At 45.3% G+C, this 27,769-nt stretch overlaps 3 protein-coding genes and 1 long non-coding RNA gene across 10 annotated transcripts in view; 2 read left to right on the top strand and 2 right to left on the bottom strand.

The window, feature by feature from the left end:
* Positions 1-2,561, top strand: part of LOC121591347 — a 44,238-nt gene extending 41,677 nt beyond the window's left edge. The window contains exon 4 of the long non-coding RNA XR_006004530.1: positions 1,229-2,561. This is a non-coding gene — a long non-coding RNA (uncharacterized LOC121591347). The remainder of the gene's footprint in view (positions 1-1,228) is intronic.
* Positions 2,562-3,337: 776 nt separating this feature from the next.
* Positions 3,338-6,994, bottom strand: LOC121591172 (sorting nexin-29-like). 2 transcript variants are annotated; one of them, XM_041911679.1, is made up of 4 exons: positions 6,910-6,994; positions 5,488-6,779; positions 5,124-5,421; positions 3,338-3,599 (listed from the first exon to the last, which is right to left on the bottom strand). In XM_041911679.1, exons 2-4 carry the CDS (start codon positions 6,741-6,743, stop codon positions 3,423-3,425), a joined length of 1,731 nt encoding a protein of 576 aa, XP_041767613.1. In that variant the 5' UTR covers positions 6,744-6,779; positions 6,910-6,994; the 3' UTR covers positions 3,338-3,422. The 2 variants fall into 2 exon arrangements, with proteins under 2 accessions (XP_041767613.1, XP_041767599.1); XM_041911665.1 differs by having other exon boundaries at positions 6,898-6,980.
* Positions 6,995-9,120: 2,126 nt separating this feature from the next.
* LOC121590697 (frataxin homolog, mitochondrial) lies at positions 9,121-10,433 on the top strand. Its single transcript, XM_041910595.1, has 3 exons — positions 9,121-9,192; positions 9,263-9,621; positions 9,691-10,433. The coding sequence occupies exons 2-3, from the start codon at positions 9,301-9,303 to the stop codon at positions 9,985-9,987; spliced, it is 618 nt and encodes a 205-aa protein (XP_041766529.1). The 5' UTR covers positions 9,121-9,192; positions 9,263-9,300; the 3' UTR covers positions 9,988-10,433.
* A 7,378-nt stretch (positions 10,434-17,811) lies between these two features.
* The window catches only part of LOC121587697 (protein Mo25), a 30,438-nt gene continuing 20,480 nt past the window's right edge, over positions 17,812-27,769 (bottom strand). For all 6 annotated transcript variants that reach the window (XM_041904752.1, XM_041904743.1, XM_041904733.1 and 3 more), the window contains exons 3-7: positions 20,898-21,014; positions 20,685-20,827; positions 20,275-20,608; positions 20,084-20,188; positions 17,812-19,974 (exon numbers count right to left, since the gene is read on the bottom strand). In XM_041904752.1, the coding sequence (XP_041760686.1) occupies positions 19,792-19,974; positions 20,084-20,188; positions 20,275-20,608; positions 20,685-20,827; positions 20,898-21,014 (882 nt within the window). In that variant the 3' untranslated portion in view covers positions 17,812-19,791. The remainder of the gene's footprint in view (positions 19,975-20,083; positions 20,189-20,274; positions 20,609-20,684; positions 20,828-20,897; positions 21,015-27,769) is intronic.

Here is a 27,769-nt window from a genome sequence, read left to right as displayed (position 1 = left end):
CGAAGAGTCCACATAATCGTTGAGGCCCCGTAAACCACCTTTGAGTTTTGGCTTCAGTATAGCTGTAACGGTTTTTTATTTTGTCTTCACGCAAAAAGTTGTATGTAAATACAACTATGTTCCTTTTTCGAGTTCATTTTTGGACATATGAATACCACCCCTTCCCGATTTCCCCTATTTGTCAGTTGACCACAAAAGTTGAGTAGGACCCCACATGAAAATTTAAGGTTTTTCGTTAAAAGCAGGCACGCTCCACGATCTCAGGCTTGAGATGTGAATACCATTTTTCGCGTGAAAACAGCTGTCTGTTTTCGGCACACATCTGCAAAACAAGTATAGGGGTCCCAGACAAGCGCAGGCACGTTTCATCCCAGCCAAATTGAAAAGCGCACACATCGATATCGATGGAATCGTTTCTCGAATGAAACCTCTACCCACTGGAGCATCGTTGCTTGCTTGATGTTAGTCAATTTTCCTGCTAATTTTACCGGCTACGAGTCGGTGTATTGATATTGTGTTTCGGGGTCTTTAAATTTTTGCTTGGGTGTGTTGTGTAACGGGTTTTCGGTGGTAGTTAAGCGCAGCGTGCTGTGCATTCCATTTTAGCAGCAAGTTGCTCTGCGTGGTTTTGGGTTTGGGTGCTCGTGCACAGGCCACCCACACCAGCAAAAATTAACGGTTTCTCGCTCTGTCCAATACTTTGCGACAACGATGATGAGGTATTGATTTGAGCTGTGCGCGCATGTCGCAGCGTTCTTCGCTTGCGACTGTGATGCAAGTATTGGCAGATTTCTTAGAACATTTAATGTGCTGCTTTGAGTAGTATGGGGCCCCGGTATTTCGGTTCGGGTCCTTGACAAAATACAGTGAGTGAAGCGATGGGAAAAATGCATTAATTAAAAATGAGTCTTTTTAAAATAGATGGTAAAAGTCCCATCCAGAGGGGGGGGGGGGGGTAGAATCGATACGAAGTCGAACATCCACAATGACGGGGCCCCTAGATCGCCGGGGCCCCTGGCGGCCGCCCAGTCCGCCCACCGTTTAACGCGCCACTGAATATACCACCGTCAAACCACCTGATCCTTGAGTGTAATCGAAAACTAATGTTCAAACACGATGAAATACGATTTTTTTCTCGACCTGTTGAAATATTGCAAGCCCTAAACCTAAACCAACTCAATCAACTGTTTTCTAAAGGGATTTTTATGTTTTCTTTTATTTATCCTAGGTGTTGCCTGCCCCCTGACCGTTCACGCCATAACCTCAAGCAGACTTTGTTTTTTCTTATGTTTAAGACGTATTTTCGTTCATTATTACTAATCAACTTTCGAGTGCCTTGATCTTGGACTGAGTATGACGCTACTTGCAGCATAGGAGGATATAAGAAGAAGAACATTCGCAGTGCAACTTCCAAAGGAGAATTTTTTGCATCTGCAATCATACAGCAGGAATTCAAAACATCGATTTGACAAGGATTTGGTAACCGAATAGAAACATTGTGAAAACATAAACTAAATAATATATAATGCTATAAGCATTTCAGTTATGAAAGTTGAGACCCGTGTTTTTTTTTGAGAATGTTACGATAACATATGTTTGCCAAATTGTAAGGACCAGAATAACCAACTCCAAGGAACATTTTAGGATGCATTTGCAAAGCAAAATTAAATCTAAATGACACCAGCTTAACATTAATTCAGCTTTGAGGGTAAATATACGCTATGCGCAGAATTAGGAAAGAAGAAGGAAAGGTTATATATCATTATTTTAAGAATGTGACAATCACTAGTATTCCTATATTGCTTAAGAAAGAAGGATTTGTTAAGAGAAGGAAGCACAATTTTATTTGTTGTATCAACATCAACATGACGTCGGTGTAACACAATGAAGTAAAGAATTTTGAAAATACTATTTACAAAAGTTATTAAATATACCAGTTATTAAACAAATATTATTGCATGGAAGCAGCTACACGTATTTTGCAATCCAAAATAACGACACAAGTCTTCCCAAAGAATACGAATTATCCCACGAGAAACAATTCGATTTGTTTCTAATAATAAACGAGAAAAAAAACACTGCAGAAACGTTTTTGGGCACATTTACGGAAACGGAACTGAACTTAACGTGATCTTTAAATGCACATTTTGAAATAAATAGCAAAAAACGAGTACAGAAAAAGACAAGAAAAATGTAAAAATAAATTTATAAATTTATAATTGTGCACGAAAAAAAAAGATCTAAAACCAAATACGTTCCTATATGAACTAAAAAATGGATAGAAAGAGATTAACATTTATGTTTTAGATCAATATACATTGCAACAGTGCAACATGACAATGACACGGCAAAATTATCGGCACAACCAATGACACTATTTCCAAAGGCATGAAAGGTAGACTGATTAAAAAAATATTCACAGTTTATTGCCACTGCTGCTTTTTGAAATCCAAAGAAAACTATCAAACCTTCAGATACGCAAAAACGACAACGAGTTTTCAAATATATATGTTTTTTTTCGCTAAAGTTTTCTTTTCCTTTTAACGCAACACAGAAACAAATAAATAACCATATTACAAAAAAAACACAGAAAACAAAAGCACTCGGCTTCCTAGTTATTTCCCGTTTAACGTTTACCCAGCACAAACAAAACTGCCCAACCGAACACGTGAGTACGCCGCCTTCCTTCCTATTCTTTCCTGTTCCAGCCACGAATGAGTACTTTGCTGTGCTTGCTTGTTTAAATCATCCCTTAGATTGAAGTTAATGTGTTACGGCAATGTCTGCTGATTCGAAACGATAAAATGGCCACTTTTCCGACGCCAATGCTATCGCGTTTCCTTTCCTTTTTGCTACAATTTCTACTCTCACAACAAGATCGTTGCATTTTTTGTTTTTTTTTTTACCCCCTACGTATTGGGTGCAATTACTCAGTTTTTTACTTCATTGTTGAAATTGTTTACAATTCATTTGATACAGTGTTTATTTTTTTTTTATCGTAATGGGCTCGAGAGGAATTCTGCATACACTGTTCTCCGATTATTAAGCTTATCAACGACCGCGTCGGGCGTCTTCCTTCTCTTGCCCGGCTCTGTTGCACTGGCTGATGAACGTTCCACCTTCGTCGATCAGGTGAGAGTATCGTATTGGTTTTGTTGCGTATTGCACAAAATAACCAACTCCCATTGGTTGCGCTTCTTTCCACTAGCTCTCATGCAATACTGGCCACAATCTAGGGCCGCTAGTAAGACGTAGTTTCTCAAACCATGCGCCTGGGAGTAATCTTAAGGGGTACTGCTTAATACTTAATCTTTCATTCGACCAAAACGGAACTTAATAAACTCGTTTCGAATGCATCACATGCTCGCGGTACCGTGTGACGCGCGTAGGGCGAGCGAACAGAGGGTATGGTCCGGGGATGCTCACGCCGCTCCGCCCGGGGTGGCCGGCCCGGCAGGCGTTTGGTCGCTCAGAAATGGAAATGTTTGCTCGAGCTGGACGCGCGTACTGCAGGACAGCACCTCCGGCAGGGTCGATACGAACAGCCCGTTCAAGTACACCTGTAGCCGCTGGCGCCGCTGCTCCACAAGATCGGCATTCTGATGTGAAACAACAAAAAAATAAAAAAAAACCAGTAAGAAAGAAAAATAGACACAATCTACTGATGGGAAAAATGAAGTTTTGATCGGAATCGATTCCGGCTAGCTCCAAATATTTGTGGAATCTATTCCGGATAGTAGGTCCGGAATCAGTTGAAGTATCAGCTCCGGAATTGAAATTATATCCGGAATCAGTTTCGGAATCGGATTCGGCTCCGAATTCGGCTACGGAATCAGAATCAGCTCCGGAATCGCTATTGGATCCGGATTCGGTTTTGGAATCAGAATCGGCTCCGGATTCGGAATCGGCTCCGAATTCCGACGCGGCTTCGAATTTGGAATTGGATCCGGAATCAGTTCCGGAATCGGATTCAGCTCCGTAATCGGAATCAGAATCGGCTCCGAAATCGGAATCGGCTCGAGAATCGAAATCGGCTCCGGCATCGACTACGGGATCGAAATTGGATTCCGTAATCGGCTCCGGAATCAGAATCACCTCCGAAACTAGAATCAGCTCCGGCATCAGAATCGGCTCCGAAATTGGAATCGAATCCAGAATCGTAATAGGCTCCGGATTCGGTTCCGGAATCAGAATCGGCTCCGGAATCGCAATTGGATCCGGAACCGGAATTGGATCCAGAATCGGTTCCGCAATCGGAATCGGCTCCATAATCGGAACCGGCTCCATAATCGGAATCGGCTCCATAATCGGAATCGGCTCCGTAATCGGAATCGGCTCCGTAATCGGAATCGGCTCCATAATCGGAATCGGCTCCATAATCGGAATCGGCTCCGTAATCGGAATCGGCTCCGTAATCGGAATCGGCTCCGTAATCGAAATCGGCTCCGTAATCGGAATCGACTCCGGAATCAGAATCGGCTCCAAAATTGCAATTGGCTCCGGATTCGGTTCCGGAATCAGAATCGGCTCCGGAATCGCAATTGGGTCCGGAACCGGAATTAGATCCAGAATCGGTTCCACAATAGGAATCGACTTCGTATTCGGAATCGGTTCCGTAATTGTAATTGGCTCCAGAACCGGAAATGGTTCTGGAATCGGCTTCGTAATCGGAATCTTCTCCGTAATCGGAATCGGTTCCGCATCCAGGACATTCGAACAAAAACCGTGGGATCATTTTGTCAGTTAGATGAAAAAGCATTCATCGTTTCATTGCAGCGAGCAATTAATCTTAAGTTGTGTTGCATGCAATGTGCTGGTTGCATTTTTGGTCAACTTTTTATAACGTTGGTAAAATTAAATCGAGCTCCATAGCAATCGCATTAACAATCAAAGGAGTCTGACCGTACGGCCAGACAGGGAGAACTATACAGCGACATGTACTTTTTTACGGCATATGGAGATTCTGGAGCTGATTTCAATTCCGAAGTCGATTCTGATTGCAGTTGTGTAATTGGAATTGGAATCGATTCCGGAAACGGATAGTTCCGATTCCGAGCCCCCACCACTAGACACAACGGTTAGGTGCGGGAAGAACCGGCAACACGCACGGCCCGCTCTCTTACCAGATTGCCAAACTTTTTCTTCGGCGGAAAGTCGAGCTTCTTGACCGTCGGGTACTGCTTCTGCAGGCGGCGATGCAACCGGTAGAACTCGTTGTAGCGCCGGTACACGCACCAGCTCTCGTTGCCCGCCGTCGAGCCGCTCACGCCGGACGGGGTTATGCGGATCTCGTACACGTGGTAGGGGCGGCGCGACCGTCCACCGTCCGCCGCCCGCTGTATCGCTTTCGGAATGCTGAAGCTGAAGAACGCCACCGACAGCCGGTTGGAGCGCGTGAGCGCACGCAGGCGGTAGTTTTCGCTGCAAACAAAATGGCACGGGTTAGTTGGGGTGAGATGTCATGCCAAGCTCGGCCGGAACACTTACAGACTCAGTGCGGCGACGCGCGACTCCAGCAGATGGCAGCGCTCCTCCAGCTCTTGATTTCTTCGCAGCAGCTTCTCGTAGGGCCGCCCGGAGGGTGCAGGGGTGGAGGGCAGTTCGGGCTCTGACCGCAGCACCGGCGCCGGCGATCCGGAACGGGTCCGGTGCCGGTACGCCACCTCCGAGCCCGTGTCCTCCTCCGTGCCCCGTCCCTCCCCGCTGAGCGAGCTGCCCGTGGTCGAGCGGGAGCTGGTGGTCGCACTGGCCGACGAGTAGTTGAGCATGCTGTCCTCCGCCACATCGACCGTCCCGGCCGGCGATGTACCGGCACCCGGGCCCGGCCCATCCGCTTCCCCCGCGCCCCAGCCACCGAGCGCTTCCGTCACCGTGTATGGCACTTCTTCCCGTGGCGCGGCACCACCCGCAGTAGCGTCCGTGCCTTCCAGCGGCGTCCGCCTGCTGCTGCTGCTGCTGCTGCTGGTGCTCGGTGGTGTTAGCTGGCGCGGCACCGCATCGTCCAATATTTCCCGCTGCACCGCATTCACCTTGCGCACCGGGCCGACGGGCCGGCGGGTGACGATGATCGGTTCCGGCTTCTGTTCCTGCCCGGCCAGCCCCGTGACGGGCCGGTTGAGCTCGCTCCGATCGATCACGATCGCGAACAGGACGGTGCCGAGGCCGGCGGCCACGTTCGGCAGCACCGATTGGCACTCGCCGTGCCGCAGCATCGCCCACGGTTCGTAGTGTGTGTTGAGCAGCTCGCCGTCGCCGAGCCACACGAGCACGTACCGCTCGAGCGCGCGCTCGTTGAGGAAGGCGCGCAGCAGGGCCCGGGCCCGGCCGCGCCGCGTCACCACCTGCTGCAGGGCGCAGAACCGTTCGCGCTCGTCCCGCGTCAGATGGTTCGAGGCAAAGTCCCAGAAGCAGGGTCGCTCGACCGCGGGTCGGCCGCCCTCCGGCGGCCCGAAGTACTCGAGGATGTTGAACGGCATCCAGGCGGCCGTGCGCAGCCCGTGCGACAGCACCCGCTCCCACACGTCGCACAGCGTGCCGATCAGCGGGTCGTCCTCGGTCGCGAGCTTCGCGTGGCCACCGTACTGCTGCTGGCACTGGCGCACCGTCGCGAGCAGCTCGTTCAGCAGGGCCTGCCGCTCGTGGTTGCGCTCGGGCTCCTGGTCCGTGCCCGCGGCGGCCCGGCTCCCCCCGACAATGCTCTCCAGCGTGGACGCGTTCAGCCCGAAGCTGCTCATGCCGACCATCGCACGGGTGGCAGCCGTCGGACGCGCCAGAAATGCCTAAAACAAAACCCCCCCCGAGGAGAAGTTAACGATAAAGAGTGACACCATTTGGAGTGGATGGTTGGGAAGGGGGTGGATGGTGGATTTCTCCAAGGACGTGTTTTGGTTCGCTCACCAAACAACTCACCCAACGCAGAGCACCAGCGTGGAGGGGTTTTGTTCTCGCTGCTGTTCTGCCAAATCGAAAACTCGTGCGCCAAGGCCCGCTGCGATTGACCAGCGATCGAATCCCTTTTGGGAGAAAATATCAAAACCTTGGGGTGGATTAGCGCATTTACGCCCTCTCGTTGCGTTGTTTTGGTGCTGTCGTTTCGCGCGATGAGTAAGCTTTGTTTACAATTTTGTTTTGCTTTCGCGACGGTCCGCGGCCAGCTGACAGCTGCCCTGCTAGTGTGCGTGAGCGCGCAAGCAGGACGGCAGCAACCGAACGTTTTTCAGTCAACCACACAACAGTGAACGCAGCTTATCGTTTCGGTGGGTGGAATGAAAAATCTCTTGCCTGAAACTTTTTACGGTCGGAATGAAAATGTGAACAATTGTTTCTTTTTAAGACATTTTTGTGCATTTGGCATATTTGTAAAGCTTGACTATATTTTACACAAAAACTTTTGTAACGCCTGGGTCTATGAACATGTTGCAGCAACATTTGTTCAATCCCAAGTGCCACAAATCCACTAAACGACCACTAAACGGCTTCTAAACGACTCAAGTTCTCTACCTAAACGGAATATAGAAAGACTTCGTTTAGCAGACGCCAAACGACTCATGCATTCTAAAAATAGCAAAAAGCTGGTGGCGCTATCTGTTGGTGGGATACCCCAACCAGTTGAGCTTCATCGCTTGGAGGAGAGCTTTCTCATTTCCTCTGTACTGTTGTATGGTTTCACATTGAAGTTATGCATCGCTAGAACTAGAACGGCGATACGATTGTTTAAATACTAAACTCCAACGGAAACCACCAGCACTGAAGCAAGTGAGATTTGAGCAATGGTCATTGGTGTTGATACCCACGTATCTAACCACACGACCATTTATATAGATTTTTGCTCAGAAAGTTAGAAGGCTATATAGGTCATAATAAAATGCAACTTGTCGAAACACATTGCAAGAAAAGGATAGCAATATAATGATGAGTTGTAATACGCCATCTATTGATCAAACCAATGAAGCTGTGGAGCTTTCATTTTTTTCTATGGATATTCAATTTTCCAGTCGTTTAAGCTTAATCTGTGGCGCTTGGGATGGCAACATTTATGGGTTTTCTTATTTATTTCAAAAACTATGCACAAATTTGCTCACAAAAACATTTCAAAATTAAGTTGAAATGATTTTTTATACGTTTTGGGGAGCAAACAAGTCCAAAAATGTTCCCGCAACATGAGTTTGACAGTTCGTCCAGCTTTCATTGTAATTTCTATGGATATTTGATTTTCTAGGATTTTAAGCGTAATCTGTGGCGCTTGGATACAACCTTCACTACGAAACCATACAACAGTACAGAGGAAAGCAGAAAGCTCTCAATGCGAAGAAAGCTCCACTGTGTGGCTATCCTAACAACAGACGTTTACCGTCTGCTAAACGCAGTCTTTTTAGGCCGAAAATACAACTGAAAAATGTATGGAAATGATAGTTCGGAAAAGTAACCATTGACAGTTTGTAAATGGGTGTAACAGCATGCGGAATTCCGCGACCACGAAATTCCGGTTCGTGTATTTTCTGCCTTTAAGGCTTCGGTCGGTCTCATGGTACAGTCGTCAACTCGTACGACTTAACAACATGCCCGTCATGGGTTCAAGCCCCAAATAGACCGTGCCGCCATACGTAGGACTGACTATCCTGCTATGGGGGGAAATCAATAAGTCACTGAAAGCCAACCCCACAAGTGTGTTGGCAGGCCTTGACCGGCATCGGTTGTTGAGCCAAAGAAGAAGAAGAAGGCTTGAACATTGAAACTCGTTTACACTACGTTTAGCGGTCGTTTAGTGGATTTGTGGCACTGGGAAAGACCTTTCACGAAAAAAAAAAGAAATAAAAACATCGATCCCATTTTTTTTCATCCTTTATTTTCAACTAACAATTGGTAGCACGTTTAAAATTCACCCCAAAATCAGTGCACTTTTTTTCATTACACATCAAACAAATCAAAAATATTCATGCAACTAGGTTGTAGCATGTTGTCCAAACGATACGGCAGCAATTGTTAGCGCAATATTGTCGTAATTCTATTTCGCGCTCCCATTCCATTTGTAATTGTCGGTGCGTAACGGTTTGGCTATCGTACGGTTTGAATTTATAACCACCAAACGTCACACAAGCTCGATGTGCTGGTGCAGCACGGTCAACTGTCACAACAATTCCGAAACGATCAAAACATCCCACCAGCGGTGTGAAGAACTTTCCAGCGCGAAAGGTAAATACAGTTGTGCCGCCTTAAAACACAAACTCGTCGGTAAATCAGAGCTCTTCATTTCTTCCAGTAGAAGATAGAAGCAGGAAACAACACAATCCTCCCTCCCGAATGATGAACACCGTTTTCCGGCCTTTCGTTGGTCGGTGGAGCCGGCTTATCAGCTGCACCACTCATCGGTTGCCTCCGGCCGTGCCGGGCCGCACCAGGATGCCACAGGAAGCGCTTGCCAGCGGGCTGCTACAGGCCAGCCCCACCCTGCACAGCCGTCAGTACAGTTCGATGAATCCGAATGATTTCATTGCCACCTCGCTGATCGATTCCGTCACGTTTGTGGCCGTCTGCTCGGACACGCTCGAATCGCTGGTTGACTACTTCGAGCAGATCATCGACGAAACGAGCACGCTCAAGAATCCGGACGTAACGTACGGGGTAAGAGTCAAGCGTTCGCTCCCGCGTCGCTGTTGCTCCTTTTTCTAACTCATTTTCCCCTTACGCCAGGACGGTGTGCTAACGGTTAGCTTCGGGGAGCCGCACGGCACGTACGTTATCAATCGCCAGCTACCGAACCGCCAGATCTGGCTCAGCTCGCCCACCAGCGGCCCGAAGCGGTACGACTTCATCCCGGACAAGCGCACCGTGAACGAGGGCTACTGGCTGTACCGGCACGACGGCGTGACGCTGCACGAGCTGCTCCAGCAGGAGATCAGTGCGATCGTTGGCCGGGAGCTGGAATTCTTCGCCCTGCCGCACAGCCAGCGACCGCAGGAACCGGCCCCGGATGGACGGGAGGGATGAACTGGATTATCGACCGGGGGAGGGGGTCGGGGACGCATGGAACACGCTGTGACACGCTGTGTTTATAGATTTAGTTTTTAGGACGGAAAAGGGCCCTCGAACGGGGAACTCCCTGAGGGAACTTCGTTGGCTCGATGTAGTACACACTCCGCTAGCAACCGTCGATGGTTCCCTTTGCCCGTTTGGGGGTTGCGCGATTAGCTGGATTGATGAATTGTGGGGGGGGGGGGGTCGCTACTGGGGACGGATAGCTAGAACGCTTAATAAAACAAAAATCGTGCGTCAACAGCGCATAGAACGTGGAGCTGAGTTTGTGATGCTTGATCAGTTGGAATTAAGTCTTTCAAAAAGGGTCGACTGGAACTATATGCTATGTTGTTGATCGTGGGAATTATTTTAGACTTAGAAAAGATGGTTGTTTGTTTTTGAAATAGATTCTTGGCAAAAGAAAATTGGGTTAAGCAACGATCAGCCCTCTACTTTAATTGGAGAAGCGTCATTTTTTGCTTCTGCTAGTCGCGGTTAACACGGCATGAGTCAAGTTACATGTTTTGTAGATGTGAATATCATAGCAATCAGCTGATGACATATAGTGAACTCTCTCTTATTTGAGACCTCTCCAATTTGAAAACCCCCATTTCTACATTTTTTACAGTCCCTTCATTTTCAATACATTTTTGTCCCTCTAATTGCAAAAATCTCTGAAACTCTACACCCCTTTTAATTGTGTATGGTAGTGATGAAATAAAGTTTTCGTCGGAACCGATTCCGGCAAGCTCCGAAGTTTTCTGCAATAAATTCCAGATAGTAGGTCCGGAATCGGTTTCCGGAATCGGCTCTAGAATCGGAATCGGCTCCGGAATTGGTTCCTGAATCGGCTCCGGAATCATAATCGGTTCCAGAATCGAAATCGGCTCCAAAATCGGAATCGGTTTCGGCATCTTGGGATCCAATGATGCTACGTATTCATAGCCGCGAAGAAACCAAATTTACTTTTAAACTATCCATTCTCATGGAGATTCGTGGACTGATTTCGCTTCTGAAACTTCTTATTTGAATTCAAGAACTGGTTCTCATTCCGGAGCTAATTTCAATTCTGGAGTCAATTCTATTCTGTTACTGGAACAAATTGGAATTCCCAGGTCGATTCCGAATCCGGCTCCGATTCTGATTCCGGAACCTATTCCGACTCCAGCAGCGGAATCGGCTCCGGAATTGATTCCGAACATCATCACTAGTGTATGATGTTGCCATGGTTATTGAATCATGTATACTCCAATCTGCGATGTTTCTTTCTAGTTTGTATGGACTTTTCATTCGCTTTCAGTCTATGTAATTTGAAAATCCCTCTTATATGACAGTACCATCGCCACTCAAATAAGAGAGAGTTGGACTGTATTTGCAGTTTTGATTGCAAATTTCGTTCTAGTGATGCAATAAAGAATTCCAATTTTGTGAAAGTAGTTTAAAGTCATTTCTGAGATTTTGGTCTGGCGATTTGACGCCTACTGGGATGTTTCGTCTGTTTGTCTCGATTGATTTTATCTGCGATGTACTTCTAAATCAGCAAGCATATTTCAAACGATGGAACGAACAGAATAATCCCCTATATTATTTTCTTGATGTTCAAAGCAGTGTTGGGATCCCATGTAATAGAAATAAACTTAAGTTAAGTTTAACTTACTTAAAAGCTGTATGGGAAAATATAGAGTAGAAAAAAACAATTGCCATCAAAAACCATAAACTACGCTACTCTTCACTTGCTCGAAAAAGAAAGTTCAAGAAATTCTCGTTTGCACTGCTTTATTTTCCATTCCATTTATTTATGTGTACTGATTTCACATGCTAATCCTTCCTTACACTTTCCTTCCCTATTAATTTTGTTTGTTTTTTTTTTTATATATTTGAAACGTGCATCTAATAGTTCTTGGTTTTACATTTCGTTTGTTTGTTCGAAATAGAAACAAAAGCGTTAAGAAACATTCCTTCAACTTAGTAACGGTTGGTGAGCGCGATCTTAAAGGTAGCCCGTGTCTTTCTCTCTCTCTCTCTCTCTCTCTCTCTCTCTCTCTCTCTCTCTCTCTCTCTCTCTCTCTCTCTCTCTCTCTCTCTCATTCTCTCTCTCTCTTTCTCACACACACACGATTATTATCCTTATCACTATCGGTATACAAATAGACAGCGCACGTGCCGGCGCGCTGACTCTTCGTGTGGAGTGTACACACGTGTCTTGAGAATGTATCTGAGTGTGGTAGGGTGAGGGTGTTTTTGTTTATCACTACTGCTAAACAGGTTGCCAGCAGGATGCCCTGTGATGTCCTCAGGGCTCGTGCAGGATCGGTAGCATTAATGCTCTGCTATTCTATTTTCGCTTTACTGCTTAATTCTGGCTTAATTAAATCTTGCATACACTCACGCACCACACACACAGACATACGCGCACGCGCGCCCAGCTGATTTGTTCATGCAATGTTTTATGCTTTTGCTTTATAATTCGCGACAGCCCTATTGCTAAATTGCTGCTCAAGGAAGTTGCTGCAGTTGGCTACTTTTTCGTTCGTTTTTCGTTCGGATGTTTCAAACATCTTGCTGAAGGGCGTCTTACTACTTGTATTGCTCTGTATTGTAGTTGCACACTCAAACGCTACGTTTTGTGGTTTTGTTTTTTTTCTTATTGTGTTGGAGAGGACATTTTTGGGGAAGGGGAGTTGGAGGATGCATCACGAAAAGCACAAAAGAAAATGTGGTAATAATAGTAATAATAATAATATTATTTTATTAAAATAATAATCATTGATGCAATCAGCAGAGCAGTTATATTGATAAGATATATTTTGTAATAAGCCATTACAACAGCCGTACCTTTAATCGTCTTCCATACAGTCGTCGGTTATTGTAAGGTAGAAAGTTATCGGTAGCGGGGATCGGTTGTATATAGTAGTAGTGGAAATGGGGGTAATACTGTAGCATGTCTGCTATACAAAATTATATAATCATAGAACCATCTGGAAACTATCACATTTCACATATCAAATAGTTAAAACTACACTCTAATAATTTCAAAATTAATTCCCAAACCAAGGTTTTCGTGAAATAAAGACAGATTGATATAGATAGTAAATGAAGTTGCACGTATATTAATGCATGAGGCTGGGAGTGTCCCCCTACCCAAGGTAAGGCTTCTCAGCTCCAACGATTGCAGTAAGTGAAATTTCTTACAAATTTCCAAGATCGCCTGCACGATCAAAAGTATCATAAAGCGAGAACATAAACAGTAAACAATTCTTCGTTTCGGTTTGAGTCTGTTTTGATCTGTGAAATGTGAAAACATTTGCGCAATGCATAATACAGGGTTTTCCAGGGGTTGTCATAGTTGTGGGCAGTGGTGCAAAATGTCACTGTCAATGTTATACAAAAATTCTGACTGAAACAAAATCCATGTTAGCGCCACGTAGTCAATTGTGAAAATCAAAGGTTATGCTTAAACTGTCGGTGTGCTCAATACATGCTTGGTGATTTTAGCAATCAACGGTTGGTCAGTCAATAAGCAATGATTTTTTTTTTGCTATGATCTATTCTGCAAAATGTCTCTAACATAGTCATTACAAATTCCGCCTGAAACAAAATCATGTCAGCGTCACGGTTTCTAGCTCTGTTTGACTGGACAGACAATCAAAGCTGACAGAGCGAGAAAGAATGCCCATTTTGTTGCTTGGAACCACACGCCAAGTATATTCCAAGAATGTCGTGAATATCACCGACACAAAATGTCACGACGAAGAGTTGGTTGCACACAATGACACCTGGCATGTGATGGTCGCACAAACTGTTTGAGTCTCAGCTCTGATAATTTCAGTTGTGTACGCTCCGCTTGTCAGTCAGAGTATCGCGTTGGACACTAACATTCGCATGTCGTGTTCAGCATGTCAGCGCACTTGCATTGAGTATCAGCAATGAGCATCAAGCTACGACGGATATTTTCATTGTTTTCGTTGGTGAATATCTCGTGATGGTCATGACATTTTGCAGCACTGGTTGTGGGATACTCCCTTTACTCTTTCTCATTGGAAGTGAATTTCATATGAAGAAAATTGGATTCTATGCCACCCTTTTTGGACAGGCTCATTAGAAATTCCTATTGGATTTGTTTGAATATTGGATGGAAACAAGGTTGGTATAGATTCCAATTCCCGTTACATTAACCCTGTCACTGGCAACCAAAAATACATCATATTGCAGGCAACCGGGCTACCCGGGTAGCCAGCGACTTTGGAGGCTTATAACTTTTGAATGCGTAATCCAATATTGGTACAATATTCTGATGAAAATTAAACAAACTAATGCAGTTTCTATAACTGTTCATAGATTGGTTCAACTCACTACCGTTTTTTAGTTATAGTTTTTCAAAGTTGACAGGATTTTTTTGAAAATAATTACAAAATGTGAAAAATATTTTTTTCAGTACTTTATAAAATTTTCACAGCAAAATGGCTCCAGAAGCTTTGAGAACTGTATGTTACACGTATTGTATAAATTTTTCAGAATTTTTCTATGAGCGATAAAAAAGATAAAGGAGTTTTGATTTGAATAAAAACCGTTACAATACAGTGGGCATAATAATTTTATAAAATGCACATCTGAGACAAATGCAAAAACTTGATAAAATGGTCTCTATTGGTAAGTTATGTTGATAATATATTGTGAAGACACTGAAATAAAACTATTAGTGTGAAGTTCACCATGCGGCAGATCTTGGAGAAGATGGCTGAATACAGACACGACACATACCATCTCTTCATTGACTTCAAAGCCGCATATGATAGCATAGCCAGGGTAAAACTTTATGACGCTATGAGCTCTTTTGGAATCCCGGCCAAACTGATAAGGCTAGTTAGAATGACTATGACCAACGTCACATGCCAGGTGAGGGTGGATGGAAAACTCTCAGGACCTTTTGCTACCACCAAGGGTCTGCGCCAGGGGGACGGGCTTGCTTGTCTCTTATTCAACCTGGCGCTAGAGAGGGCCATCCGTGACTCGAGGGTGGAGACTACGGGAACCATCTTCTATAAGTCAACCCAGATCCTGGCATACGCTGATGATATAGACATCATTGGTCTGCGGCTCTCCTATGTAGCAGAAGCCTACCAAGGGATCGAGCAGGCGGCAGAGAGCCTCGGATTGCAGATAAACGAGGCAAAGACCAAACTGATGGTGGCAACATCAGCGGGCCCACCAACAAATAATCAGAATCTACGTAGGCGTTACGTGCAGATAGGTGAACGCACTTTTGAAGTCGTCCCACAATTCACCTATCTTGGGTCAAAGGTCAGCAACGACAACAGCATGGAAGCTGAGTTGCGCGCAAGGATGCTGGCTGCCAACCGGTCATTCTACAGCCTGAAAAATCAGTTCACCTCAAAGAACCTGTCGCGACGGACGAAGCTGGGACTATACAGTACCTATATAATACCAGTACTCACATACGCCTCTGAGACATGGACACTGTCCAAATCTGACGAAACCCTCTTAGCCGCGTTCGAGAGGAAGATGCTCAGAAGGATACTTGGCCCCGTATGTGTGGAAGGACAATGGAGGAGCCGCTATAATGACGAGCTATACGAGATGTACGGCGACCTCACTGTCGTACAGCGTATAAAGCTCGCCAGGCTCCGGTGGGCTGGCCATGTTATACGCATGGAAACGGACGACCCAGCCCGTAAAGTCTTTTTAGGCCGTCCACAAGGACAGAGGAGGCGTGGTAGGCCCAAATTGAGGTGGCAAGATGGCGTGGAGGCGTCCGCCATTAAGGCCGGGATAACGGACTGGCAGACGAAGGCGCGAGACCGTGAGCGGTTTCGGACACTCCTGAGGCAGGCCAAGACCGCAAAGCGGTTGTAGTGCCGGATAAGTAAGTAAGTAAGTAAGTGTGAAGTTTATTTGATGTTGGTGTCTTTCTAACAGCAAGGGTCATAATGTAACGGTTTTAATTCAAATCAAAACTCATTTATCTTTTTTATGGCTCATAGAAAAATTCTGAAAAATTTATACAATACGTGTAACATACAGTTCTCAAAGCTTCTGGAGCCATTTTGCTGTGAAAATTTTGTAACGTACTGAAAAAAATATTTTTCACATTTTGTAATTATTTTCAAAAAAATCCTGCCAACTTTGAAAAGCTATAACTAAAAAACGGTAGCGAGTTGAACCAATCTATTCACAGTTATAGAAACTGCATTAGTTTGTTTAATTTTCATCAGAATATTGCATCAATATTGGATTACGCATTCAAAAGTTATAAGCTTCCAAAGTTGCTGGCTACCCGGGTAGCCCGGTTGCCTGGAATAGGGGTATTGAAAAATCTAATTCTAAAAAACCAGGTTAATTATACTCAACAAATTCTACGAAAAATTCCAGTGAAAGATGGCTGTGGATTACACACATATTCCAAATTTCAAGTCAATCGGATTCCTAGAATCAGAGAAATGAGCAATCAAAATCGATTTGGCTACCCGGGTAGCCGGTTGCCTGGAATAGGGTTAAGCTAATTTCAGCTAACAAGAAAGAGTCAATAAAGTGCTCAACAGCTATGAGAACTCCTAAAACCATGTAGTGCATGCGAAAAAAAATACTGCATTTCTATCTGCGTTAGCACGTGTGCAACCAAAACAAACTAGCAAACATTATGCGTTAGCGCCAGTGGGAGATTTATTTAAATGTTTAAATAATTAAATACATCGAAACCTGGATAAGAAAAAGTAACCCAATGATGTGGACAAAAATCTTAAAAATGTCAATGTTTTTTTGTTACCTGCGGTGTTTGGCAAAATGTTTGTATTTCAATATTTCTAACGCTTATTATCGTTTCATCGATCCAAACAAGCTCAAATTATTTTCCCAATAACATAGTTCGAGGATTATTTCAATACACAATTATTTTTTCTTTCCTAGCAGCCATTGGTTTAGAAATTTCTGCGTTGAATGGAGGGTTTAGCTCTCTCGTATCCAGGTATCCATGGGAATCTCCGTTATCATGTGCACAAATTACTGTATTTGCACACGTGTTCGTAATTTTTCGTGCATCGCCATACTGTTGCTTGGCTACGCTCGCTAGACTAAACGTTTCTCATATATGCTTTTGCAGTCTAAAGTGAACGCGATTTACCTTTGCTCTTTTTTAATGTTGGTTCCTCACCGTTGGAAAGAAAGATTTTTATTAAATAATTATGTTTCTGCATTAAACAATATCCACCATTTCCGCTCGGAAACGGAGTGAGAAATCTCATACATGACAAGCATGCACATACGGTACACGCCCAAATGATCGTAAACCGAACGGCTGATACAGCAGTGAAGGTTGCTACTATTCCCGGGTTGGAGGGTTGCGGCTGCAAACCAAATTTGGATGGGTTTAAACAATTTGACAAGCGACTACGGGCAAGTGATAGCTTAACCACCGAGTGCAAGCTGAACAAACACAAAATAAACTATTCAAAATGTAAAATAAAATATAAAACAAGCCCGAAAACATTACACATTTTTTGCATCAAATTTGACAACTGAAACGAGTGGATGCTCGTGTAAGGAGTTATGAATTTTGCTAAAATTTCGAATAACCGAATCGTGCGGAACACGTTCGATACCCGTGAGCAAGTATGTGATTGGCGGATGGGACTTTTTTTGATTAGAGAAGCAGCTTAAAATAACAGCCCCCGGAAGGGCGGGAAGATGGGGACCAGTGGGGGTAAGAGTTGAGAGGGTAGTATGGATTTATCGTCTAATTTTGTTCACGCTAATATAAGACACAGTCTATTTATGCTTTTTCCTTTGCTTTTAAAATCCTATGACTCTACTATACCCACTTTTCTTAATGCCGCGCTACTATGCTACTGGTTTTCTTCGCTCTGCCTTGTTTTCCCCAGTTACCATTCGTCTTCGTATGTACGTGCAATGCCGCATTTTGTTTCTTTTGTAATAATGATTAGATGTGTTGGCAGGGGGGCGGGTCTTCGTTCTCAGTTCACATTGAATTTGGCGAGTGGCGAATAAGCTTTCCAACCAAAAGCAAACAAAACTCCTGCAACCAAAACCCGGATGTGACCGTTGACGTTGGATTTGGTCGTATTTTTAAACACGCTTTCATACAACAGGTAGATTTGTTTATGGTTTTTTTTTCTGTTACTGTTGTTGTACGTATAGAAACAAACATTATACACAATTTTCGTGGTTTTTGGCGTCCCTCAGTGTTCCTGTCATCCAGTGCTATCGTATTGCTTATTATTTGTGGATCTGGTGCTAGTGGCAAAATCGTTCGCATTAACAGTTTTGGCGTTTTGTTTCGGGTTGAGAAAAGGAAACCGAATCTTAATCGGAAACCTATTAAACTAGCCAAAGGGATGCGTACAGGGATGTGCGCTGATTCCCCCCCCCCCCGTTTCAAGCAAAAGAAAACCAAAGCCTAGCTCTTTTTGCAAACACTACATTGGTCATCATCACACTGCCATTTCTGGTTGGGGTCGACCGCTCTGCTGTTGTTGCGGAGGGATGTAAAAGAAAAATACGCTTATTGCAAAACCCTACCAATTACCTTCAACCGAGCGCCACATTTGAGCACAAAGCGGGCAGAGCTTATGATGCGATTGCAATTGCGAGGCCCTTGTTTGCGCACTCGAGTTTTCTTTACTGGCAAATTGCGTCAAACTGCAAACCGTGGGCCAAAATATAAGTGGAATAGAATTATTTACAATATATATCCTTATCTAACACTATGTATCGGATAACTTTTATCCCGCTCTTCTGTCGCTCTCGCGCTCTCTTCCTTCCCACTCAAAGCTTTCCGCGCAATAATAATGCCTAAAACTGTACATGCCCCACAATCAGCATGGTAGACAAAAAAAAACCGGCAAACACTTTATCGTACTAGTACGAGCAAAACAAAAAAAAACGAAAAAGAACAAAAAAGAACAAAAAAACGGAAACATTCAAATATGCATGTGTGTATGCATTACATGGAGCATACCGATAGGGACAGAGAGTAAATTAAACATAAAATAAAAACTAAACACACAATAGAAACCACAAGTAAATGTTCAATTGAGAGTGGGTAGTGGGAAAGTGCGTGGAATAATTGCATTGAGCTACGGGTGCACATGGGAAAAAAACATAAGTCGTACTGTTAGACCTAATTCTAATTGCCAATTTCAAGCTGGAAACACGTGACCAAAATATGCGTCGCTCTGAGAAAAAAAAACCCCAATCAGGAAAATATAAACCGCTAAAAACCGTGGGTGCGTGCGTGCGTCCCCTGCCTCATATGATAATCTACCTTCCTCTTTCGATTGATTTCGTATGCCCTCGCTAAAGATGGTGACCCCATTCGCAACGTTCTTCTCGTTCTCTCTCTTTCTCGGTATCGACCTCTATTATCGTTTTTCGCTATTCGTTCGTTTGCGCTTCGCTATGACTATTTAGTCTAGTTTCGTGTGTTTCTACTTGTGTGTTTGTTTATGAGGAATATGTATGTGTGTGCTAGTACCGCTCGGTTTGGCTGTTCTTTCGTCTGAGCACCAAACGTTCAGTCCGAGTCAAGCGCGCGTGTTCGACACTAGAGAGGCGGGCGCAAAAGGGAGGTGACGCAGGGTTGTTTTTTGCTTTCCTTGCAGAGCACAGTCGAAGAACAGGATCCAGCCACTACGCGCTGGACACTACTACGACCGAAAGGGCGGCGGCGACGACCACGGCGACGCTGCCGACGGTTTCGCTAACGGTTGCGGATGAGCGGGTGGCAATGTCGGCGCGGCACGACTATTGATCCGGGGCCGGCTTTAGCTCCTTGATCTGCTTGATCAGGTAAGCCTTCTCGTCGTTGAACTGTTCGTCCTCCGAGCGGTCGGTGTGGAAGCGGGTCAGAAAGTCGACCAGCTTTTCCTGGTTGCGCAGCAGTATGTCCAAGATCGGTTTCGGTTTGTTCGGGTTCGCGACAAACACCTAGAAGGAAAGAAGAGGGGAGTATGAAAAAAAAAGCGCAAGCCATGACCACGGAAGCCGTCACTGAGGTCTCTTCCCCCTTTTTGTCTTTCTTTCGCCCTCTACTCACCTTGAACACGTGGAACGCCTCGAACTGGATGTTGCGCGACTTCTCCTTGAGCATGTTCATCATCAGCTTCAGGTTGTCCGGGTTGGAGATGTACTTCGTCATGACCTGCCAAATAGGGGAAAAGCTGTAAATCCGGCCCCGGAGTATAGGCGGGAAGACGAGGGCAACGGCCGAAGCAGCCCGAACCTTACCGTGAAGTTGTGCCGATCGAGCAGCAGCTCGCCGAGCAGCTTAAGGCTTTGCCGCCGCGTCACGTAGTTTTCCGAGTTGAGCAGATGCTCGTAGTGGTTGAACACCTTGTCGTAGTTCTGCTCGAGGAACTCCGCGCACAGGATCTTGTGGCGGGTGAGCAGCTCCTTGAAGGTGGAGAATGCATCGGACGCAATGTCGAACGTGGACACCTCGACGTAGCGGAAGAAGTTGAAGAACTCGTCCGAGTGCAGCATGATCTTGGCGAGCGCCTCGTAACGGGCGCACTCGCGCAGCATGGTACCGCAGTTCAGCGCGATCTCCTGATGCTCGTACCTGCAACGAATGGTCGCAGATGTTACAGAAGTAGACGTTTTAAATTGAAACAAGGAAGAAAAGAAATTCAACCTACCCGGCCATCAGCGTGAACAGAATTTCGGGCTTTGTGCAGATGTATTCCACCGTCGGCGAGCGGGTGCCGATCTGTCGTCTGAGCACATTGTTGAAGATCTGTGCCACGTCCTTCTTGCCCTCGAAGTCGATGCGGTTCAGGTTCTGAGCGGATGTAAACCCAAAAGGTTGCATTAGTTTACTAATTTTACGCGTGATGTTTGCTCGTGCGTACCTGTATCAGAAGCAGCAGCAGGTTGGTGCTGTACAGTTCGTGGGCCAGCTGGGATACGACGATTTCGGTTTGCGGTTCGGCATCGGACGTACCGTAGAGCATGTTTTTGATCAACACCTGGGTAAAACAAACAAAAGATACTAGGCATTAGTAGGTGCAGCAGCAAACAAAAGTGCAGCGCGCTCCAACATTCCACAGAACGCAGCGTTCCGCGTATCGGTTTGGATAAGTTTGATGAATGAATAGCTGCAGTTAAGGTCAAGTGAGGCTACCGCAGCACGGAAATAGAAGCTCCTTGCAATACTCATAGCGAAAATTCCGTGTCTATTTCATGTTCAAACGCTCGCTGAAATGATTCACCGCATAGCACAGCTGCGAACAAGCTGTGTTTTTCTGGAGCGAACATTCATGGGGTTTTGTTCTGTACGTACGGACATATGAGCTGGAACGTATTGTTTATACATAAGAGTTAGGATCGGCGGAGGAGATTGCACGAAAGAGAGTTCAGCAATAATACAAGCAATGCCATAATTAGAGTGCCATAATTTGGCGGCCATCAACGCGTTGGTTGGTGTGCGTGAGAGGGCAACGGATGAAAGGTGATCGCCCGAACAGCGGGAACCTTCTTCCACGAACGGCAACGGCAGCGATCGGACGCGCGCAATCCGCCTAGGTTTAAGTTAGTCGTTAAAATAAATTTATGTGAAGAAAAATACCGCAACGTCCAGCCCTAGACTGATCATATGGTGCCGTGACCAGGATTGAAAACCTTTTTCGAAAAGCGCTAAGTGAAAGATTTATTCGTTGAGCATTTTTTTGTTTCGTTTTGTGATTTAGTGCGTACCGTGCAAAGGAACTATCGTTAATACGTGTTTGAGTGTACGAACTTTGGCGGCCAGTAAATGTGAAATTTCAACCTGCAAAGGGACAATCGTGCCGTTTATTACTCGTCATTGATTGCGTGTCCGCGTCTCCGTCGTATTCAGTCCGTTGCCAACAAGACAGACTAACTACCGCCTTCTTCGGCGTCTTGCCACGGCCATCGTAAAAGCTATAAGAAGCGTTCTACCGCAGCCATCGCGTTTTTGGATACAATTCAGCGATTCACCGCAGTCGCGTAAAAAAAAAAGCTGTGAGGCGTCTTGCCTTTATTATAATATAAGATTTCGTTCGTCTTTGAATCGTGTAACGTCTTGTTACAAAGAACACTAAAGTTAAGTTACTGTCCAATCCGTTGAACATTAGTGTGAGAAAACGTCAGCTTATCTTCCGTGTCGCAACCGGTTGTTTTCGCGCGTGTGATATCCGTCTTCGTAATCGTGTGTTTCCCGCCAGTCGCAGTTTGGAACAGCCATCCGTCATCATCTGTGTGTGTTTCCCTGCCATCGTCATTGCAACTGTTTTCCCGAATCCTGCCATCTCAACAGGTCAAGTATAAAGATGACCGAAATTGCGAGCCTAAGACAACGGTTGAATTCTTTATTCACGAAGCTGAAACGAAATGAGGTTTTCATAGCGAACTTCCAGCCTGAACAACACAAGCATCTCGTGCCTGTCAGGCTCCAAACGATTGAAGGTATGGAAAAGGAGTTTGAAACGGCTCATACGCAATTGTGTTTGTTAGCGCCCAGTGAAGCTGAGAAGCTAGAAGAAGAGGAGTTGATGGATAATTTTGAGGAAAGGTTCATAGCTATGAAAAGCGCCATGCTATCGCACATGCCTACTCAAACAGCTCAAGCCGTTAGCTCTGAGCTTGGCTCAAGCCACGCTCAAAACCCAAGCCACTCTCCCATTCAAAACCACGTTAAATTACCAGCCATCTCTTTGCCCGAATTTAACGGTGATATAATGCACTGGATGGCATTTCATGATACCTTTGAAGCATTAGTTCATAACAATGCAAGCGTTTTGGATATTCAAAAATTCCATTATTTGAGAGCTTCATTAACTGGTGAGGCCGCTAGATTGATAGAGTCGATCCCATTGTGCGCATCGAATTACTCCATCGCATGGCAGGAGCTCAAGGAGCGATTCTCAAATGAATACCTTCTGCAAAAGATGCACTTTAAGCAAATGTTCGGCATCCCACAATTACGAAAAGAATCGTCAGCTGACTTGCATAGATTGGTAGATGAATTTAATCGGCATGTAAAAATGATTCAAAAGCTAGGAGAGCCAACCGACCAATGGAGCTCAATGTTAGAATATGTTTTGTGCTCCAAACTACCAGCGGAAACTCTTACACATTGGGAAGACAAGGCAGCTAGCATGAAAAAGCCAACATATGAGGCGTTAATAGAATTTCTGCAGAGAAGAATGAAAACATTAGACTCTGTTTATATGAGTAAATCTGCGGATGTAAGCTCTACATCGGTGCCTGCCGTAAGGCCTTCTTCGCATCTTTCGTACTATTCGTACACCGCAAATAATACCAAACGATGTCCTTGCTGTCGACTAGATCACTTATTATGGTACTGTAACCAATTTATGCGACTTCCGCAATCTGAGCGCCTTCAGATAGTGCGAGCGAAGAGTCTCTGCATTAATTGTTTAAGAGTCGACCACAGCATGAAAGATTGTCCTTCGACCAATCGGTGCAAACATTGCAACCAGCAACATCATTCTTTATTGCACTCCTTTGATTTTGTACGCCGGCAGCACACCCACGACCGAACACTACATACTAGCCCTCAGGTAGCTCCTAGCGCTTCATTTAACAGCACAGCAGCATTGGAAAACGAAAACCGAGCAGCGGACCAACGAGAGGTATTCTTACTCACTACTATTGTCATTGTTGTGGATGCGTTTGGCAATCACCATCCAGCAAGAGCATTATTAGATAGTGCATCACAACCTAACCTAATAAGCAAAAGATTGGCAAAATTAATAGGTCTACCTACTTCCAGATTGGACATTGACGTTAAAGGTGCTGGTTGTGCTACGACGAGGGTGCGGGAGTCCGTGTATGCTGAAATTCGATCTCGCACCAGCCAATTTTCTTGTGGAGTAATTTCCTGCTAATGGATGAAGTAGCTGCAAAACTTCCTTCCCACCACATTAATATAAGCCGCTGGAACATTCCGCCTGGACTATCCCTGGCGGACCCTCATTTTAATCAGGCCGAATCAATAGATATGATAATCGGAGCAGAGCATTTTTACACCTTTTTTCCAACTGCAGAGCGTATTTATCTGGCAGATAAATTACCAATACTGATCAACAGCGTGTTTGGGTGGCTTGTAGTCGGTCCAGCCAGCGAGGAGGTCGTTAATCCTCACTCAAACCCAACACGAGTATCAATGGTTTCTTTAGAAGAAAAAATAGAGCAGTTTTGGAAGGCAGAGGAGCTACATGCATGTGAACCATATTCAGTAGAAGAAAAGCATTGCGAAGAGCTGTATAGATCGAAGACTGGAAGAAATAGTGACGGACGATACGTGGTGCAGATGCCTAAACATCCAGAGTTCTCGATACGCTTGGGCGAGTCAAAAGGCCAGGCGTTGCGCCGATTCTACTCATTAGAAAAGCGCCTATCCCGAAATTCGCAATTGAAGAAGGAGTATCATGCCTTCATGCAAGAATATATAGATCTCGGACACATGCAGCCTGTTAATGAAAATGCTTCAAGCGCAACGAAAACCTTTTATCTGCCTCATCACCCAGTCATAAAGGAGAGCAGTTCCACTACTAAGGTGAGAGTAGTCTTTGACGGCTCCGCGAAAACATCTACAGGCTACTCCCTCAACGAAGCACTATGTGTGGGACCTATAGTGCAAGATGAGCTGTTGGACATTATTTTGCGTTTTCGCACCTATTTTGTGGCCTTAGTCGGAGATATCGAAAAAATGTACCGTCAAATCCTCTTGCATGAAGATGACCGCGCATTAGTGAGAATATTGTTTCGATTCTCATCAACATCACCAGTAAAAGAGTATGAACTGAATACTGTCACATACGGTTTGGCTCCTTCCTCTTTCCTAGCTACGCGCACATTGCTTCAATTAGTGCAGGACGAAGGAAGCAATTACCCTCTTGCTAGTCGTGCGATTCGCAATTTCTACGTAGATGACTTCATTGGCGGGGCATCATCTGTTGAGGAAGCTATACAGCTCCGATCGGAGCTAACTGGAATGATGCTAAAGGGCGGCTTTCCATTACGAAAGTGGACCTCAAATCGTTTGGAGGTTTTGCAAGAGCTCGATGCTTCTCAAATCGGAACCAAATCATCACTGCAGTTTGATACCGACGAAACTATAAAAGCCCTAGGTGTCTGCTGGGAACCTGAGCGCGATAATTTATGCTTTGCATCAAGCATCAAGCCACTGCAGTTACCCTCTACTAAACGGAGCATTTGTTCGGAGATAGCTCGATTATTTGACCCGTTGGGTCTTATCGCTCCTGTCGTAGTGCGAGCAAAAATAATGATGCAGCAGCTTTGGGCGCTATCGATTGGCTGGGATGAGACTGTACCAGAGTCATTTGGGCTGAAATGGAAAGATTTTTATGAGAAGTTGGAGATTCTGACTTGCTATAGAATCGAACGATACTGTTTCGCCTTACGATCGAATGTGCAACTGCACATATTTACTGATGCTTCAGAGTCGGCATATGGCTCATGCGTTTATGCAAGGTGCGAGGATGCCGAGGGGAATATTAAAATATCTTTGCTTGCATCGAAATCTAGAGTAGCTCCATTGAAGCGTATAAGCCTGCCTCGTTTAGAACTCTGCGGTGCCGTATTAGGGGCTCATCTGTACGAGCACATTGCCAAAGCCATTCAGCTTCCTGTGCAGTCGGTACATTTCTGGTCCGATTCCAGTATTACACTACATTGGATCAAAGCAGCTCCAAATACCTGGAAAACATATGTGGCAAATAGAGTAGCAGACATTCAACAATGTACGAAGGGCCACACATGGAGGCATGTACCTGGACAGCAGAACCCGGCTGATCTCGTTTCGCGGGGCATGACGGCACCCGATTTTATAAAAAGCAGCATTTGGATCTCTGGGCCAGCTTGGCTGGCGCTACCTTCTAATGAATGGCCTACATCTGAACCTCTACTACCGACCGGTATCGAAAAGGAAACGCGTTTGCTAGTTGCTGTTGCCAGCGCATCGCCTGCAGTTAACCCTTGGTTCAAAAGGTGGTCATCATACTCCCAATTACTGCACATTATTGCATACTGCAAGCGATTTATAAAGAATCTAAGGCTTAAGGCGAGAACGAAGCCTGCTGGTGACCCGGTATCCATCGTATTGACACCAGAGCAGAATGAGGAGGCAAAGGCATTTCTGGTCAAGACTGCTCAAGACGATGCCTTCCGAAACGAAATTTCAGCCCTTCGGAACGGCCAACCTATAAAGAAAAACTCGTCGATTAGGAATCTCAACCCGTTTTTGGACAACCAAGGTGTGCTTAGAGTCGGAGGAAGGTTAAACTTAGCTGATTTGCCGTTCCAGTCAAAGCATCCTGCTCTCCTTCCAAAGGGGCATCCGTTTACACGCAACATAGTGGTTCACTATCACTGGAAACTACTTCATGCTGGAGGGCGAAATCTCATCAGCAACATAAGAGAGGAGTTTTGGCCTTTGGATGCTCGACGATTAGTTAGAAGCATAACGCGGGAATGTTTCCGGTGTTTTCGGTCGGATCCCTTTATCGCATGCCAGCGAATTGGACAACTACCCGCATCCAGAGTGACACCTAGCCGACCTTTCAGCAACGTAGGAATCGACTACGCCGGCCCATTTTATTTAAAACCGGTACACAGAAGGGCAGCCGCCTGCAAGGCTTATCTCTGCCTTTTTGTGTGTTTCGCTACAAAGGCGGTACATCTCGAGCTGGTATGTGACTTGTCTACATCAGCCTTTTTAGCAGCGCTACGAAGATTCATTGCTCGCCGTGGTAAGCCGTGTCACATTCACTCGGATAACGGAAAAAACTTCGAAGGAGCTAGTAACGAAATAACAGAATTGGCATCGCTCATCGCTAGAAAGGAAGAAGAACAGCAAGTAAATGAGTTCTGCACGTCCCAAGGCATATCATGGCACTTTAATCCCCCAAGGGCTCCTCATTTCGGCGGACTGTGGGAATCTGCGGTGAAGGTAGCAAAAAGACATCTGTATCGTATCCTCGGTGCATCTCGTTTGTCATTTGAAGATCTTTATACGATACTAACACAAATCGAAGCGGTCATGAATTCGCGACCGTTGCTTCCTCTTTCAGAAAATCCTGATGAACTGGCGGCGCTAACTCCGGGCCACTTTCTGATCGGCACCTCCATGCAAGCACTTCCCGAACCCAACTTGTGTGACGTTCCCTTAAACCGGTTGGAGCACTATTGGAAGCTACAAGCCTACGTGCAGCGTTTCTGGGTCCACTGGAAAGGCGAATATTTGCAGGAGCTGCAAAAGGACACGGTGGGACATGAACAGAATCCTCAGTTCACGATAGGCAGGATGGTCATTCTCATCGATGAGCTGTTACCCGCAACCCGATGGCCTTTGGCACGTATTGTTGAGACGCATGCTGGAAGGGACGGAATAACGAGAGTAGTATCTGTGCGCACCAGTAAGGGTATATACAAACGTCCCATAACAAAAATATGCCTGTTACCGATACCATCGTCAATAGACAACGCAGCTTCAGAGGAGGTTGATTTGAGCAAAGAGAAATTGATAGGAGAATAGTTTGATAGCGCTGAATGCACGTGCAGCAGTCTGTATTTTTGGTTGCACCGTTCTGACGGGAGTTTGTTGTGTTGTGCTTGTTCCGGTAGCAATCGATTTGTTGATATGCCATATCAAGGGGGGGAGGATGTTTATACATAAGAGTTAGGATCGGCGGAGGAGATTGCACGAAAGAGAGTT

Source organism: Anopheles merus, chromosome X, assembly GCF_017562075.2.
Source record: "Anopheles merus strain MAF chromosome X, AmerM5.1, whole genome shotgun sequence".
NCBI lineage: Eukaryota > Metazoa > Arthropoda > Insecta > Diptera > Culicidae > Anopheles > Anopheles merus.
Note: the sequence above shows the minus strand (reverse complement) of the source record. Positions and strands in the feature narration are given on the sequence as shown.

What these genes read in the sequence shown, in the direction of transcription:
- LOC121591172 (XM_041911679.1), bottom strand. Translation starts at nt 6,743, where the DNA reads ATGGTCGGCATGAGCAGCTTCGGGCTGAACGCGTCCACGCTGGAGAGC. An exon ending in CGCGTCGCCGCACTGAGTCT is followed by an intron (nt 5,422 to 5,487) that starts GTAAGTGTTCCG and finishes TTTTGTTTGCAG; the next exon opens with CGAAAACTACCGCCTGCGTG. An exon ending in AGAAAAAGTTTGGCAATCTG is followed by an intron (nt 3,600 to 5,123) that starts GTAAGAGAGCGG and finishes GTTTCACATCAG; the next exon opens with AATGCCGATCTTGTGGAGCA.
- LOC121590697 (XM_041910595.1), top strand. Translation starts at nt 9,301, where the DNA reads ATGATGAACACCGTTTTCCGGCCTTTCGTTGGTCGGTGGAGCCGGCTT. An exon ending in ATCCGGACGTAACGTACGGG is followed by an intron (nt 9,622 to 9,690) that starts GTAAGAGTCAAG and finishes CCCTTACGCCAG; the next exon opens with GACGGTGTGCTAACGGTTAG.